The sequence below is a fragment of the Chenopodium album genome, chromosome 7, assembly GCF_948465745.1.
Source record: "Chenopodium album chromosome 7, dcCheAlbu1.1, whole genome shotgun sequence".
Taxonomy (NCBI): Eukaryota; Viridiplantae; Streptophyta; class Magnoliopsida; order Caryophyllales; family Amaranthaceae; genus Chenopodium; species Chenopodium album.
The window spans coordinates 18,346,615-18,362,477 of record NC_137840.1 but is presented as its reverse complement, the minus strand read 5'-3'; the positions used below and the strand labels follow the sequence as shown (position 1 = coordinate 18,362,477).

Below are 15,863 nucleotides of genomic sequence, written 5' to 3'. Positions count from 1 at the left end.
GGCAGATTATTAACACTACAAAAATGAGAGCATTTTAGCAACAAATTTTGACAACAAATTTCAAAATTGTTGCTAAATAGCAACTAAAATAGTTTTTTTTGTTGCCTAATTAATTGCGATCAAATACGCTTCTGTTTTCAAATAAATAATGGCAACATATCTTTGTTTTGTTGCTATTGAAAACAAGTTGTCTTACTAGTTGTTGCTAGATGTCAACATATTTTATCTTGTTTCCATATATCAACAAATTATGACAACTAATTTTTTTATTTGTAGCGATTTAGAAACAAATCGAGGCAACAAATTTTTGAATTGTTGCTATTAGAAATTAGTCTTCTCATTATTGTTGCTAGATGACAACATATTTTTTATTTGTTGTCATATAGCAATGCCATTTTACAAAATGTTATGGCAGCCTATTCTCTAGTTGTTGCTATTGGAGACACTTGTTTTGTTATTTGTTGCTAAAATCACATCACATTATAATTTGTTGTAATTATAAACAAGTTGTGTTATAGTTTGTTGCTAATTTATTTGGAGTCATTAAATTAGTATACATAAAATATTGTAATAAATAAAATGGAAACAAGTCATCTTGTCCTATACAAAAGAAATATTAGAAGGAATTAATAATCGTTCAATCACTTTAGCAATAAAACAAAGGCGATAAAATAATGTATACTATATTATGATTTCTATGAATGGTTCATTAAACTTATTATAATTAATTAGATATATATATTTACTAGTAAGGACTTGTTCTCTTCAGTTTAATTTTAATTCAGTTTAGTTCAATTCTAATTTCCTTCAATCGTAAACAGTTCAGTTCAATTAAGTTCAGTTTAGGCCTTAACTCAAGCTATAAATTGCACTAGGGCATCTAGGTCTTATTTTCCTAGATTTAAAAATATAGACTTATTATCTTATTATCTAAACTCTAGTTATCTCAACTTGTCTTAATTTATTTTTTGACCAAAAATAGTGGAAACAAGTAATAAATCATCGACTAAATAATAGTTGTAATCACATGTTAAACTTTATATATAGATGATACGTGTATCTTTTATGATACATGTGTCCTTAATTATAAATGTTATGATTGAGGATTTTTCTTTTCTATAAAGATCATATGTTACATGACATGGCTCAATACCTAAGTCTTTACAGTTAAACTTTAATTGTAGGTTTAAAACTTAGTAAAATAATTTATAAAAGTATATAAATAACATAATATAGCTAGATTAAGACCTAAATAAATAAAGGAGAGCACTATATGTCATGTGAATTTAATGTGCTTTTTAAGATATTGTTTTTATCATTAAATTAGTGGGTAGCCGAGAACCAATCTAGACCTCCACTCCTCTAGTTATAACAAAACTAGTCCTAACAAATGTGTAAGATGCTGCTCGAGCCCTAGTAAATCATGAGCCTTGGAGATATTCTAATCTCGTTTAAGTAAAGCAACGAGATCTATCAGGTAATGATATTATAAACTTGTTAGTTCGTGTATCATTGTTGTTGTTGTTGTTATTATTATTATTATTATTATTATTATTATTATTATTATTATTATTATTGAGCTAAGCTTAAGTAAGTTAAATGCCAAGTTGTTTCAGATGAATTCGTTTGTCAATTAAGCGACCTTGAAAATTTTGTCGGGGTTCATTTTTCTATTAACAAACAAGCTTTAAACAAGTTGGTTGTTTAATAGACATATTTACCTGTTTCTTTGAATTGGTTACTTCATTTTATGGTGATCTTCACCTTGAATTATAAAAAGATTCAAAGTATATATAAAAATAAGATACTTCCTCTATGTTTTTTATAAACCCATTTGCTTTTTAACAATAATCAATACACTTTTTAATCTATTTAATATTTCATGTGATGAAAATTTATACAAAGCTACATTTAACAAGACCCCCACATGATTATGTTTACTACTTCAATCGCGGAAAAAATTATTATATTGCTTCATTATAATTTTTGTAAGATATATTATGGTTCATTATATAAACATAAAGTACACAATAATCATACATGACACATTATAACCTTAATTTGGAAAGTTTATGATTAATTAACAAAAAAAAAGCTATTATAAAGTACTATATCTTTATATAACCGAACTAGCTACTAGCTACTTTCCTTCTTTTATATGGAGTCAAACTATTATACAAAATAACAAATATCTACTTTCCTTCTTTGTCAAAAAAAAGAAAAAAAAAATTCCACAAGAAACACGCACTAAGAAGTTATCAAAATCCAAAAAAACTCAACACAAAAACCCAAAATTGATAGGCGCTTACCACCAATTCATTGAAAAGTTAATAATTCCCACAAAATTCCCCTCAAAACCACAAAACTTGGTTTCTAAAGATTCATAAACCGTTCGTACTATCCCTAATTCAAAGAATCAACGCTTCAATTGATAAATTCTTCGACAAAGTTTCAAGGTTTGATCTATTAGTTGTTTGGTTTTCTTATATAAAATTGATGTAATGTATGCAATTGATGGTGATATATAATTTGCAATGCGTATGTATACTAGTAGCAATTGAATTAAGCTAAATTTTAATTGATATCAATTTAATTTGTTGTTGCAATATCCTGCTTCTATTCGTGTAGCTCAATTAATTTGCAAAATTTCGTATGGCTTTAATTTAATTTAATTTTTCTGCATTAATTTAATATTATTTTTTGCAATATCTTGCATCAATTCGTGTGGCTCAACTAATTTGCAAAATTTTGTATGGCTTTAATTTGCATAATTTGCTTTAAATTAATTTTAGTTTTACAATATCCTTCTTCAATTTCCGATAACAGTTTGCATGTATGGTTAATTAGTTTTCTATTTCTAAACATATTATCAGAAGGAACAGACCAACCCTTAGAACGACCTACTGTAAATGTAGTTGCATCATCCTTTTCATAAGAAGTACAAGACTAACGAGCCCGAGCACATTGACAAATAAACTCATACACATTGTGTTTTATTGAATGAAAAAGAAAAAAAAATATACTCTCTTAATAGGTATGCCTCTTGAGTTAAGTAACAGAGTGGTCGAGAGCGTGATATGAAAATAGAGAGGATAAGTTAGTATGAAGAGTAAGACTCTTTGGTGAGATGAAAAGAGTTGGAGTGGTAGAAGGGTTTATGTAGAGGAAATGAGAATTGAGAAGGGTGTACTTTACAAGCTATGGTAAAGAAGGTTTTGTTTCTGATTCTTGTTTTGGGTTTCTTAGCATTTTGAGCAAAGTATAAGAGCATATTATTTTGATGTTACTTTATTTATGCTCTGTCATCTTGCAGTTTAATTGGGAAATTAGTTTTGATGTGCAGAAGGATATGTTATTTAGGTAAGCTGGGTGTCACACTCATGTTATTTAGCTTAGCTGGGTGTCACACTCATATTAGCAAATTAATTGTATATTACTTGGTTCGTTTAATTGGAAAATTAGTTTTGATTTGCAGAAGGATATGTTGCTCAGACTTGGATATAGGTGTCGTTGTTGACAAAATGTTAATATGACATTCTAGACTTCTAGTTTTAATTTTTATTTTCTCTTCATATAAGTCCACTATATATTGGGTTTGGTATATATTGTGCCAAAATATTAGCAACATTCGGCATAAAACCTAGTAAAATCAAGTATGACCTTCGTATTTAAATAATAAATCACATTTTTCAATTAAACTAAATTCTAGTAAAATTAATTGCAGCCTCCATATCTAAATAATAATTCACATTTTTACTTTGTTTTTGACATATCATGCTGAAAAGGTATATATGATGTTAATCGGTAACAATAAAATGGAATTAAAAGAGATCTTAGAGATGGATCTGACATTTTTTTTGTATTCGATAATTTTCATTTTGAAAAAATTCATTCGTCTTAGTGCTTATGATATATATATCATGCTGAAAAGGTATATATCATGCTGAAAAGGTATATATGATGTTAATTGGTAACAATAATTTTCAGTTTGATGACCTTAAATAGTTAAATGACCTAAAAGAATTTCATTCGTCTTAGTGCTTTACTTACTTTGTCTATGCTTTTTGTATCATTAATTTTTTAGTGAAACTGCAATATAATGAGGGAGGATCAATCATGGATGTATAAACGGTTGGAAGGAAAATTCCTTAGTCCAACCTTTGCTGGAAAGGTCAATGAATTTATTACATTTGCTACCACACAAGACAATGTCGTGATAGATGGTGTGATGAAATGTCCATGTGCAAAGTGTCGAAATATTCCTTATCATGATCTTGATACCATTAAGGAGCATCTCTATAGGAATGGTTTTTTTCCTAACTATTTCAAATGGGTTTTTCATGGTGAACTACACTTCCAAAGAGAATTCCAAAGTAGCAGCTCCATATCCACCGAGGATGCATTGAACCCATATAGAAACATGGTATTAGATGCCTTTAGACTAGAAGGTGATTTAGAAAATATTGAAGAACAACCACATGCTAGTTACAAGAAGTTCTTTGACATGTTGAAGGCAGCCGAAGAGCCATTGTATGATGGCTGCAAGTTATCTGTATTGTCTGCTGCTGCAAGGATAGCAAACATCAAGTGCGAGTATAATATTCCACATAAAGCTATAGATGGTGTTGCTTCCTTAATCAAAGACATGTGCCCAGATGAAAACAAGATGACAAATAGTTTTTACAAGACTAAGAATTTGCTTGAAGGGCTAGAACTTCCACACCAAAAGATTCATGTATGTCCAAATGGATGTATCTTATTTTGGAAGGAACACAAAGATCTCAAAGAATGTCTGTATTGCAAAGGAAGTCGTTATAAGACACTAAGAGAAAGTGGCAACAATTCTCCTCATAGTTCTCTTATTTACTTCCCAATAGGTCCGCGGTTACAAAGATTATATGCAACAAGATCTACTGCGGAGAAGATGAGGTGGCATAAAGATAATCCTCGAGTTCATGGCCTTATGTCACATCCAAGTGATGGAGAGGCGTGGAAACACCTAGATGAAGAGTACCCTTCTTTTTCTGTCGAGCCTAGAAATGTCCGACTAGGTCTTTGTACCAACGGATTTTCACCATTTGGAAAGACAAGAAGACAATATTATTGTTGGCCCGTCATTTTAACTCCTTATAATCTTCCACCTGAATTGTGCATGAAGAAACCTTTTATGTTTCTAAGTCTAATAATTCTAGATCCGAAGAATCTTAAAGGGAATCTCGATGTGTACTTGCAACCTCTTATCGAAGAGTTAAAGCAATTATGGGAGGTTGGGTTACCAACTTACGACATCTCTCAAAAACAAAATTTTCAATTGAAGGCTGCATTGCTTTGGACTATCAGTGATTTTCCGGGTTATGGCATGCTTTCAGGATGGACCACGGCGGGTAGATTAACTTGCCCATATTGTATGAAAAACACTAAGGCTTTCACTCTTAAAAATGGTGGGAAATAAAGTTGGTTTGATTGTCATCGTCAGTTTTTACCCCATGATCATAGTTTTCGAAAAAATAACAGTGCTTTTTTTAAAGATAGAGTTGAGAATGATTCCCCACCACCACGAATGAGTGGTGAGGACATTTGGAATCGAGTATCTTTATTTCCAAAAACTGTTGAGAAAATAAGGGGTGATGGTAACAAGCCAGAAGGATATGGAGAGTTCCACCATTGGACTAAGAAAAGTGTCTTTTGGGAGCTTCCATATTGGAGCAAACTCTTGATACGCCACAATCTTGATGTCATGCACATTGAAAAAAATGTATTTAATAATGTGTTTCACACTGTAATGGATGTTAAGGGTAAAACTAAAGACAATGTGAAAGCAAGAAGTGACTTGGGGGAGTATTGTAAACGACGAAAATTAGAGGCGCAAGATGTTGTTAATAGTAAAGGGGAAAAACGGACTTTAAAACCGAATGCTCCTTTTGTGTTGCCTAAAGAGAAAAGGAAACTTATTTGTGAATGGGTGAAGAAATTAAAGTTTCCTGATGGATATGCTTCTAATTTAGGTAGATGCGTTGATTTAAAGGAGTGTAAGCTATTCGGTATAAAAAGTCATGATTGTCATGTTTTTATGCAACGATTGCTGCCAGCGATATTTAAAGACTTGTTACCCTTAAATGTGTGGAATGTTATTACTGAGTTGAGCCAATTTTTTAGAGATATTTGCTCTACCACCTTGAAAATTACTAACATGGTGCGCTTGGAAGAAAATATTCCTGAAATTATTTGCAAATTAGAGAGAATATTTTCGCCTGGTTTTTTTAATAGTATGGACCATCTTCCTATTCATTTGCCTTATGAGGCAAAGATTGGTGGGCCGGTTTAATATAGGTGGATGTACCCTTTTGAGAGGTAATTATATAAAATTCATCTTTTACTTTTTTAAAAAAAAATTAATTTGAAGATACGTAGCATTTTTTTTTATAGGTTTTTATACCATTTAAAGAGGAAAGTTGGTAATAAAGCGCGAGTGGAAGCCTCAATTTGTAATGCCTACCTACTTGAGAAGGTAACAAATTTTTGCTCCCTTTATTTTGAAGAGGAGGTTGACTCTAAGGTGAAGGATTAAGGATTGGGTGCACATGCTGAAAGTGAGTTGAACAATAAGCCTGACTTACCTGAGATGTTTTCTTCAACTTTTGGACATAGTTCGTCAAAAGGTCAAATTTGTTACCTTGTTGAAAAAGATTACAAAGTTGCTCACCGATATGTTTTAAGTAATTGTGAAACTCTACAGCAATATGAAAGGTAACTTTTGGTAAAAGTACTATAACATGTTGCTCGTAACATATCTATATGTTTATATACTAATATAATTAATAGTTTGTTTAAAAAACAAATTATCAGAGGACATAGATGCCAAAGTTCAGATGAAGTTTGGATAAAATATGAAGACAAATATCCTGATTGGTTCAAAGATTATGTAAGTCACTTAACTAATATAAAATACTAAATAGATATATGATTAACTAGTTTTTTTAAATTAGCATGTTAGATATGACTGTAATGACTTTCTAAACGTTTGATAAATATAGGTATTGGAAAAGGGAATAAAAAATGACATTGTTCGCTCGTTAGCGTTTGGACCACTGACAAGAGTTCGGAAATTTAATCACTATCACATCAATGGCTATCATTTTCATACTTATTATCATGGAAAAAATAAGTCAACTATGAATTATGGTATATGTGTGAAAAGTGTCCAAGGAAGTGATTATTATGGAATTCTACAAGAAATAATAGAGTTAACTTATGTTGGAGCAAGAAAGCGTTATATAACGGTGTTGTTTAAGTGTGAGTGGTTTGATGTTGGACCTGGTATTAGGATACATGATAAGTATAATCTTGTTGAGGTGAACTATTCAAAAAGATATCAAAAGTATGATCCGTTTGTACTGGCATATCAAGCCGAACAAGTATATTATGCTCCTTGTCCTAGTAGTAGTAGTAATGAAAGAAATCAGTGGTGGTTTGTTTTCAACATTAAGGCAAGAGGAGTTATTGATGCGCCTGTTGAGCCTAATGCATTCCAAGTTGTTTCAATTTAAAATCCTCCTTTGTTATCTGAATTTGAAGTAGGTGAGGAAGAAGCCCAAGAGCTGTCTTGTAATGAATATGAGGAAGTGGAAGAGGGAGAGGAGGAGGAGGAGAAGGAGGAGGAGGAATTTGAGGAAGATGATGATGAAGAGGAAGATGAAGAAAATAGTTCATTTTAGATTAGACATTTTACATTTTACTTTTTACTTTGATTTATCTTAATTTTCAAATATTTTTAATGACTTTAATTTCTTGTTATTGTAATTTTAATAATTATAGTTTATTTTATATGAAATTTATATCATATAGTTAATATTACTTCTTTAGTATAGTTTTTTAGTTATAAACTTTAACTCTTATAGTGCCTATATTACCTTGCCTTTTCTCATTTTATAGTGTGCAGATATACAAAAATGGTTCTAACCAGAGGTGGCTTTAATGGGAGGGATTCAATCATTAGACGTCAACCTAATGTTTCACCACAACTTTCTTTTGAACAAACACCATCACATGGTGAATTGAATGATAATTCTCATATGGAAGAACTATATAGGGATCAAGAGGAGATGGAAAATGATGATGCAGATGGTTCTGGCTATAATGAAAATGAAGAGGAAGTAGAGTTTCCTGATGACACGGGTAATCCAGATGCTTCTCAAGTATTGCACAAAACAGAGGGACTATGGTGAGTAACCTTAGTTAATAAATTGAATTGCTATATTTATACATTTATTTGTTGTTTCTAATTTCAATATTTATGAAACAGGTTTCATTCTCGTGAAGTTGTGGATGAAGTTGTTAAAACTTCATATAAAACTTATTTTATAGGGCCATGGATTAACTGGGCCAAGGTTTCGAAAGAAGCAAAGGCAATTTGGTGGAAAGCCTTTAAGGTATTTTTCATTATGAAACATGATAATTTTTAACAATTCAAAGTCAATTTTTCCTTTAATAAATTATATTTCACTAACAAGTGGTGCATCGTTGCTCAAAAGGCTAAGTTTTCTTGGGATCCTTCGATGGCAAAAATGGTAAAGAAAGGATGGCAACAAAAATGTTCTAGACGCCTTTCTAATGTGGTGAGTAAGATGTTCACAACAAAAGGTTATCGCGCTAAATGGTGTCACCTAAGCATTAGGAAACGACTTGCAGCAATTAGAGCAACCGATACCTTCAAAAAGAAGTCTGCCCAATATATATTCGTTAAATAGAAAGAGGCCTGGGAAAGAAATGCCAATCCATTGCCAAGGATCTAAATCAACCGGACAAATTAAGATTGAATTGGTATGTCATTTACCGAATGATTTAAAACTTGATATTTTAATTTTATTAGTAATGTTGATTTCTCGTTAGGTTAATTTGGGAAACCAATGATTTCATATGTAGAGCAGGGACTTGGAAAGAATAAAAGTGAACCATTAGCTATTCACATAAGGATTGTGATCCCCAAATTAGTAGTAGTGTATTCTATCAATTGTTGGTATGAATTGAATGATCTGATTAGCGGGAAATAATGGATCCGTTTTTTTTGCCTTACTTATCCAAATCATTTGTTAGATTCTCCGAGACTCTTGCTTTATTGGTAGTATTAATCTTGTAGTCATTATTTTCTATTTTAATCATCAATCAAAATCTCTCAACCTTACCCTGCTATTTTCCCCTGTTTGTTGTGTTTATTGTTGTTGCTGTCTGCTTGAGGGCTGAGTCTACTACATGCTGCGGCAGTGCTGCGGTAGTGTTGCAGTTACCGCTGATGTGCTGCGGCACTATTGCTGTTGCTGTGCTGCGGCAGTGCTGCGGTAGTGCTGCTGCTGTGCTGTTGCAGTCCTGCCGTGCTGATGTGCTGCTGCGGTGCTGCGACAGTGTTGCGACAGAGCTGCTACGACAGTGCTGCTGTTATGCTGCGGCAGTGCTGCTGTTGTGTTGTGTGCTGCTACAGCAGCACTGCTGTGCTGCTGCAACAGTGTTGTTGCTGCTGTGCTGCTGCAGTGTTGTTGCCGCTGTCGTCGTTGTAGTGCTGCGACAATAGTTAATTAATTCATCAAGTAGGCTGTTTCTGCGGCAAATTAATTTTTTTTTCTTGACACAAGTAGGAGAAACAACTACAAATCGTTCCTACTATAGCCGAGTTGTATTACAAATGTCATGTTAAAGAGAATAAAGGTTTTGTGAATGAGACTGCACAAAAAGTTTGGGTAAGTATTGAAGTTTGTAATAGAATGTTATTATGCTTGTGTAGAATATAAGAGAATACTCATACTAACCTCATTTGTTTAATTATTTTATAGGTTGATTTTCAGAATAAGAAAGCCTTTAATTTAGAGAGTGAAGATCCTAAAACGGAGGACGATCTACTTTTGGAAGCCTTAGGTGGATGGAAAAATGGAAGAATATATGGTCTCGGAAGTGCTATTGACAATTTTTATGTGAAACCAAGGAATGAACCTAGTTCGAAGGCCCGAAATGAGTTAGTGACTAATTTGCAAAACCATGTTCAAGAACTCAATATGAAAAATGTAGAACAAGCAAAAGAACTTGAATAGACAAAGGCAAGTCTTGTTGAAGCTACTACAAAGCCGAATGAAACAACAGATAAGCTTAATGAAACAGCAGCTACTATGAAGGCTATTCAAGAACAAGTTCAATTCCTAACCCAAAATGCAGTGCTTCGCTGAATTATAGATTTTCATTATCTACAAACTATATAATTTTCTAAGTAGTAAACAATCATATATTTGGTTGTTTATTTTTAGCGTTGCCTATTTTATCTATATTATCTTTTAGTTTAGCCTTTGATGTACAAGTATTTTAAAGATATGATTTTTGTTTTATTGGCTTTGGATTTTATTTTTAATATAATATTTGTTATTTACTCTAATTGTTGTACCAAAATAGAAAATAATAATAATAATAATAATAATAATAATAATAATAATAATAATAATAATAATAATATTTTGTTGCTAGATTTGGCAACCAATTAAAATGGTTTGGTTGCTAATATCGTTGAAATAGTTAGGAACTAAAGGGATAATTTTGTTGCCATTTTTAGGAACCAATATCAACAATTTGTTGCCATTACTAGCAACCATTATTTATATTACGTCGTCGTTGTTAGCAACCAATATTATAAATCCGTTACCAATATAAGCAACAATAGTTAGAAATTTGTTGCCAATGTTAGCAACCAAGATTATAAATCCGTTACCAATATAAGCAACCATAGTTAGAAATTTGTTGCCAATGTTAGCAACCAATATCATATATCTGTTACCAATAGTAGCAACAATACTTAGAAAATTGTTGCTAGAGTTGGCAACGAATACGCAAGACATAGCAACAATTGTGGCAACCACATATAAATTGATGCAATGTAGCAACACTTTTTTTTTAAAAAGTGGTAGCCAAAATCACATGGCAACAAGCCTTTTAACAACTAGTAATTTTTTTTCCAATTTGTTGCCAAGTCAAGTTAGCAACAAAATTATTGTGTGTAGAAACAAATTTTAGTTGTTGCTAAAATGCTCTATTTTTGTAGTGTAAGGTGGATAGTCAACCTTGCTCAGTTTGACCTGAAGTTTTTACCACAAAAAGCCATCAAAGGTTCTACGGTTTCTGACTTCTTAGCAGATTTTCCACTAGAAGAAGTTGAGAAAGAAGAATACGAGTACAATTTCCCAGACGAAGATCTACTCATGACCGAAGATGATAGCTGGACGCTCTATTTCGATGGAGCTTCGAACCAAAAGGGTTGTAGTGTAGAAGTCCTGCTCGTATCACCCAATAAAGAGCATATCCAAATTTCTATGAAGCTCAACTTTGATGTCACCAACAATGCCGCAAAGTACAAGGCATGGTGATTCGTCACTAATCATTAACCAGATCTCCAAGAGATGGAAGGCGAGAAGTGAAAGTCTCGCTATGTACAAAGCTCATCTGGAAACTCTCACGGAGCAACTAGATGAAGTGGAATATACGTACTTGCCTAGAGAAGAAAACCAGTTTTCCATAGCACTGGCTAAATTAGCATCAATGGTGCGAATTCCAATGGACACAATTAGAATGTCGTTGACCATAGAAAGAAGATATGAGCCGGCTTATGTTCATAACTTGATGATGAACAAGAAGAACAAAAAGAAGATGAAGAACCATGATATACATATATCCTTAATTACGTGACGAAGAGAGAATACCCTCCTAATACTGATAAACGGGCACGCCGTGCTTTGAGGCTCCTGCCCTCACAGTATGTGCTCATAAAGGGAGAACTCCAAAAAAGGATTGCACTAGGGAGAAATCTCTTATGCATAGCTAAGAAAGAAGCACACAAAACCATGGATAGCCTTCATGCGAATATATGTGGAACGCATATGAATGCTAAGATGTTAGTCCTAAAGCTTCAATGACAAGGTTATTATTGGACTACTATGGACAAAGATTGTCACGAATATGTCAAGAAATGTATTAAGTGTCAAGTCTACACAAATTTACAGCACGTTGCACCTTTGCTTCTCTATACGTATAATTCTTTATGGCCTTTTTCTACTTAAGGTATCGACATCATTGGAAAGATAACGCCACCAAGACAAGGGGGGATGAATTAATCCTTGTAACGATCGACTTCTTCACCAAATGGGTCGAAGCTGCCTCATATGCTAAGCTAAAAAAAAAACATGTAGCTCAATACATTGAGAAAAATATTATATACCGCTATGGGGTACCTCATGAGATGATCTGTGATAATGGAACACATTTCCAAGCGGAGTGTGCAGAACTATTAAAGAAATATCATATCAAGCATTACACATCATCACCCTACAGACCACAAAGAAATGGTGCGGTCGAATTAGCCAACAAAAATGTGAAAACTATCATCGAAAAGATGACGAAAAAGTACATAGATTGGCCAAGTAAGCTACATTTCGCCCTTTGGAGTTATCGAACCTCTGTTCGTACATCAACGGGGGCTACCCCTTTATCTTTGGTCTATGGAGTTGAATCTGTACAACCAATAGAGCTTGAAATCCCTTCTCTCTTAATCGCGTTGGAAAGCCAACTAGATGAAGTCGACTGGATTAGAGCAAGATATGATGAACTAGTCTTACTTGACGAAAAATGCATGGCAGGTTTCATTCATGTCCAAACCTACCAACAACGTATGGCGCGACATTTCAATAAAAAAAGTCAAGACTAGGAACATCAAGGAAATTCACTTGGTGCTTAAGGGACTTCGCAAAAATTTGTTAGATCCAAGAGGAAATTTTAGACCAAATTGGTCAGGTCCATACATTGTGAAATCCATTTTGTTTGGCGGAGCGGCACAATGGGTAGACATGGATGGTAACGGTTTCCACATTCTAGCCAACTTGGATCAACTCATGAAATTTTATGCCTAGTTGCATGGGTCATGACCCAATAGAGCTACTTTTGGCCTGATTCCTTTATAAGGATACGTAGGAAACCCCTCAAGGGGTCCCGACCACTTTAAATAATAAAATCCTTCCTCCGTCGATCAAGTACAACACATAAGATGGCAAAACGGAGCTAAAATCAAGAAAATCATACATTGCGCCTGTTCAGCATTTACCGCGCCACGGCAGACCCCACCGCTAGACGATAGAGTACCCTATGGCACAACACTTAAAAAAAAAATGTTGCGCCATGTCAGCATTCCCGGTGCCAGAGAATGTTCACCATGTCAAGGCAATTTCCACCGTGGCATGGTGGAATTCCAGCAAAGAAAAAAAATGTCGTGCCGCGGGAAGTGTCACCCAGTCACGACAATTTTTACCGTGGAACGGTGGATTTCCAGCATAAAAAAATCAGCTGATTAACCCCGCGTCACAGTATTTTTACAGTGTGACGTGGTGAATTGTTCCATGGCGCGGCTAAACTGGAATTCGCGAATTCAGTTATTTGTTCGACGATTGTTATTATTCTTCCATTGTGTCCGACTTCTTGACTCGGATAAAAAAAAAAGTCATTATAATTTTTATTTAAGGCAAAAATAAATATGCTATTATTATTATTAAAATAAATGTGACTACAATTATTAGCAACATGCGCCTTATTTAAAAATAAAAATTACAAAAGCAAAGCAATATTGTTACAATCCTTCTTTACTTTAGGAACCTCCTTCTCTTTTTCAACTAGGTCGGCCTTCACCAGTAATGTATCTGTTGTAGCCCGAACCGTCACACCCCTAGTTGAACTTTCACCCCTTTCACCTTTCTTAGAATTCTTCGATTGCTTCTCTCTATAAACCATCTTTTCATTCCTCTTTCCTTTCACATAATTTTTCTTTTTAGGCATTATAGGAGTCTTAAACTCAATTCCTTGTGTTCTTGGACCTAGACGATCTTTGGGAGGTGCCTTCTTACTTCCAAGATGTCCCTACACATCAAAGTTGCGTGATCCGACTTGATCCCTTCTACTTCTAGAATACAACCATGACTTGTATGCACTAGATAAGGGAGGAAGAGCTTGGTTACTCGCAAAAACAGTCCACAAAGCCCTTCCAATCCAATAAGCCTCGTACTTGTGAACGTTACTTTCATGCAACGATACTTCACCAGGACTATTGTTATACTGTGGAACTACTTGTTCAAGTCCATATTGTCGCATCACTCGAGAAGGACAATAAAAAGTCAGCTTTTAAATACTAGGAACGCGACAATACGGAGTATCATTTGTGCCAACCATCCTAGCTAGCCTCCACCAAGGCACCACCCACCGAATAAACAATTCTCTCTTTGGAAAGTAATTCTTCTTCCTACGGACTAGATTGTTGGGACCATATTTTTCAATATCGTTGGGGGCTTTAAAAAGTTCTAAACGCTTCGTCAACCTAATCTGCAAAATAATAAAAAAAAATCAGTAAAAAAAAAATTGCAGAAAACCACCGTGACACGGCAGAATGCATCGTGTCACGGCAGACATGCACCGTGACACGGTACCTATTTTGTGTCACAGAGGCTAATCAGAGCGCATTTTTACCTACAGCAGTACTAGAGAGCCCTTCCTGACGGCTTTCCAGCCAGCTTTTGCTTCGTCAAGGTTGCGCAAAGTTTCTCCAAGGTAAGTAGGCATAGGAGATCTCTCATATTCAACATGTTCAACCACAGACGCTAACCAAGCATGTCCTACTCTACCGTTTGCATATAAAAGCTTGCTAAACATGCAAAAAATATAAGCCCTTCTACGGTATACATGATAAGACTAAGAGACAGGTCGATTAAAATACAAATTTGCAAGCTTTTCTAAGTCTACTTCATTACCACACACTATTTTACTTAAATCTGGATCTGTCAAATTCAATGGCGTTCAAAGTCTTGGTAATAATACTCATGTAGGGTAGGCATGGCAATGAGGTTTCTGGCAGGAAAACCAAAGGTGGCAACAAATTCCTCCGGCAAAGGACAAATTTCATCATTATAAAATTTAAAACAATGTGTTTCTAAACTCTAATAGTCTAAAGCTGCCCTAAGAAAATCATGTTCAATTGCTACATGCCTCAAAGCTAATAAGCCTCTGACATGAAACAATTTCAACTCTCTTTTGTCAGCATTGGTCAAAGAATAAGACCAGTCGGGCAATGTATTGTTAAAATTCTGAGACATTATTATTTAAATATAAAATTCTAATTATTTTATGTTTCATAATTATGCATATCATGAATAAACTGGTCCTATTTTATAGTCAAAACACTTGAAAATACTCAAAATCTATCTTTCTATGCGCGCAAACTACACCGCTGCAGAATAAGCGCACTGTGACACGAGAAATTCCACTATGTCATGGGGAATAGTGGCGCGACACGGCAGACTTTGCCGCGACACAGTGCCCACGCATTTTCATTTTTTTATTTATTCTTTACCTATTTTTATCCGGATTTTTATTCTTTTGTCTACACTATTTATCTTCTAATCATGTTTTTCGAGAGTTTCATTCCTAATAAAAAAATCTCCATTTATTTTATTTATTAATTTTTTATTATTGTTTTTTTCTTTATTATTTTATTATTCATTATTATTTTATTATTTATTATTTATTATTACTTTATTCTTAATTCTGTTTTAACTTTTTATTTTTTATTTTTATTTTTATTTTCCTTTTTCTTTAGGGGAAGTTGTAAAACTTGTCCTATTTTCATGTTTATTTTATTTTTCTTTTTTTATTGTGGGGGAGTTGTAAACTTGTCCCATTTTCTTTTTTATTTCTTTTTACTTTTGAGGAAGGTCGGTACCCTCCACTTACGATTTTTTCACGTCATCAATAAATACAAAATCACACACAATGAGTCTCAAGCACACACTAATACACACTAA

At 33.7% G+C, this 15,863-nt stretch overlaps 3 protein-coding genes across 3 annotated transcripts; all 3 read left to right on the top strand.

Moving 5' to 3' along the window:
- Positions 1–2,202: 2,202 nt before the first annotated feature.
- LOC145640063 (uncharacterized) lies at positions 2,203–8,747 on the top strand. Its single transcript, XM_081691372.1, has 4 exons — positions 2,203–2,456; positions 7,933–8,221; positions 8,303–8,429; positions 8,532–8,747. The coding sequence occupies exons 2-4, from the start codon at positions 7,950–7,952 to the stop codon at positions 8,745–8,747; spliced, it is 615 nt and encodes a 204-aa protein (XP_081547498.1). The 5' UTR covers positions 2,203–2,456; positions 7,933–7,949.
- On the top strand, positions 4,100–5,452 carry LOC145640064 (uncharacterized). The gene has a single exon (XM_081691373.1). It carries the CDS (start codon positions 4,100–4,102, stop codon positions 5,450–5,452), a length of 1,353 nt encoding a protein of 450 aa, XP_081547499.1.
- On the top strand, positions 8,539–10,292 carry LOC145640960 (uncharacterized). The gene is made up of 3 exons (XM_081692184.1): positions 8,539–8,820; positions 9,630–9,731; positions 9,825–10,292. The coding sequence occupies exons 1-3, from the start codon at positions 8,767–8,769 to the stop codon at positions 10,077–10,079; spliced, it is 411 nt and encodes a 136-aa protein (XP_081548310.1). The 5' UTR covers positions 8,539–8,766; the 3' UTR covers positions 10,080–10,292.
- Positions 10,293–15,863: the final 5,571 nt, after the last annotated feature.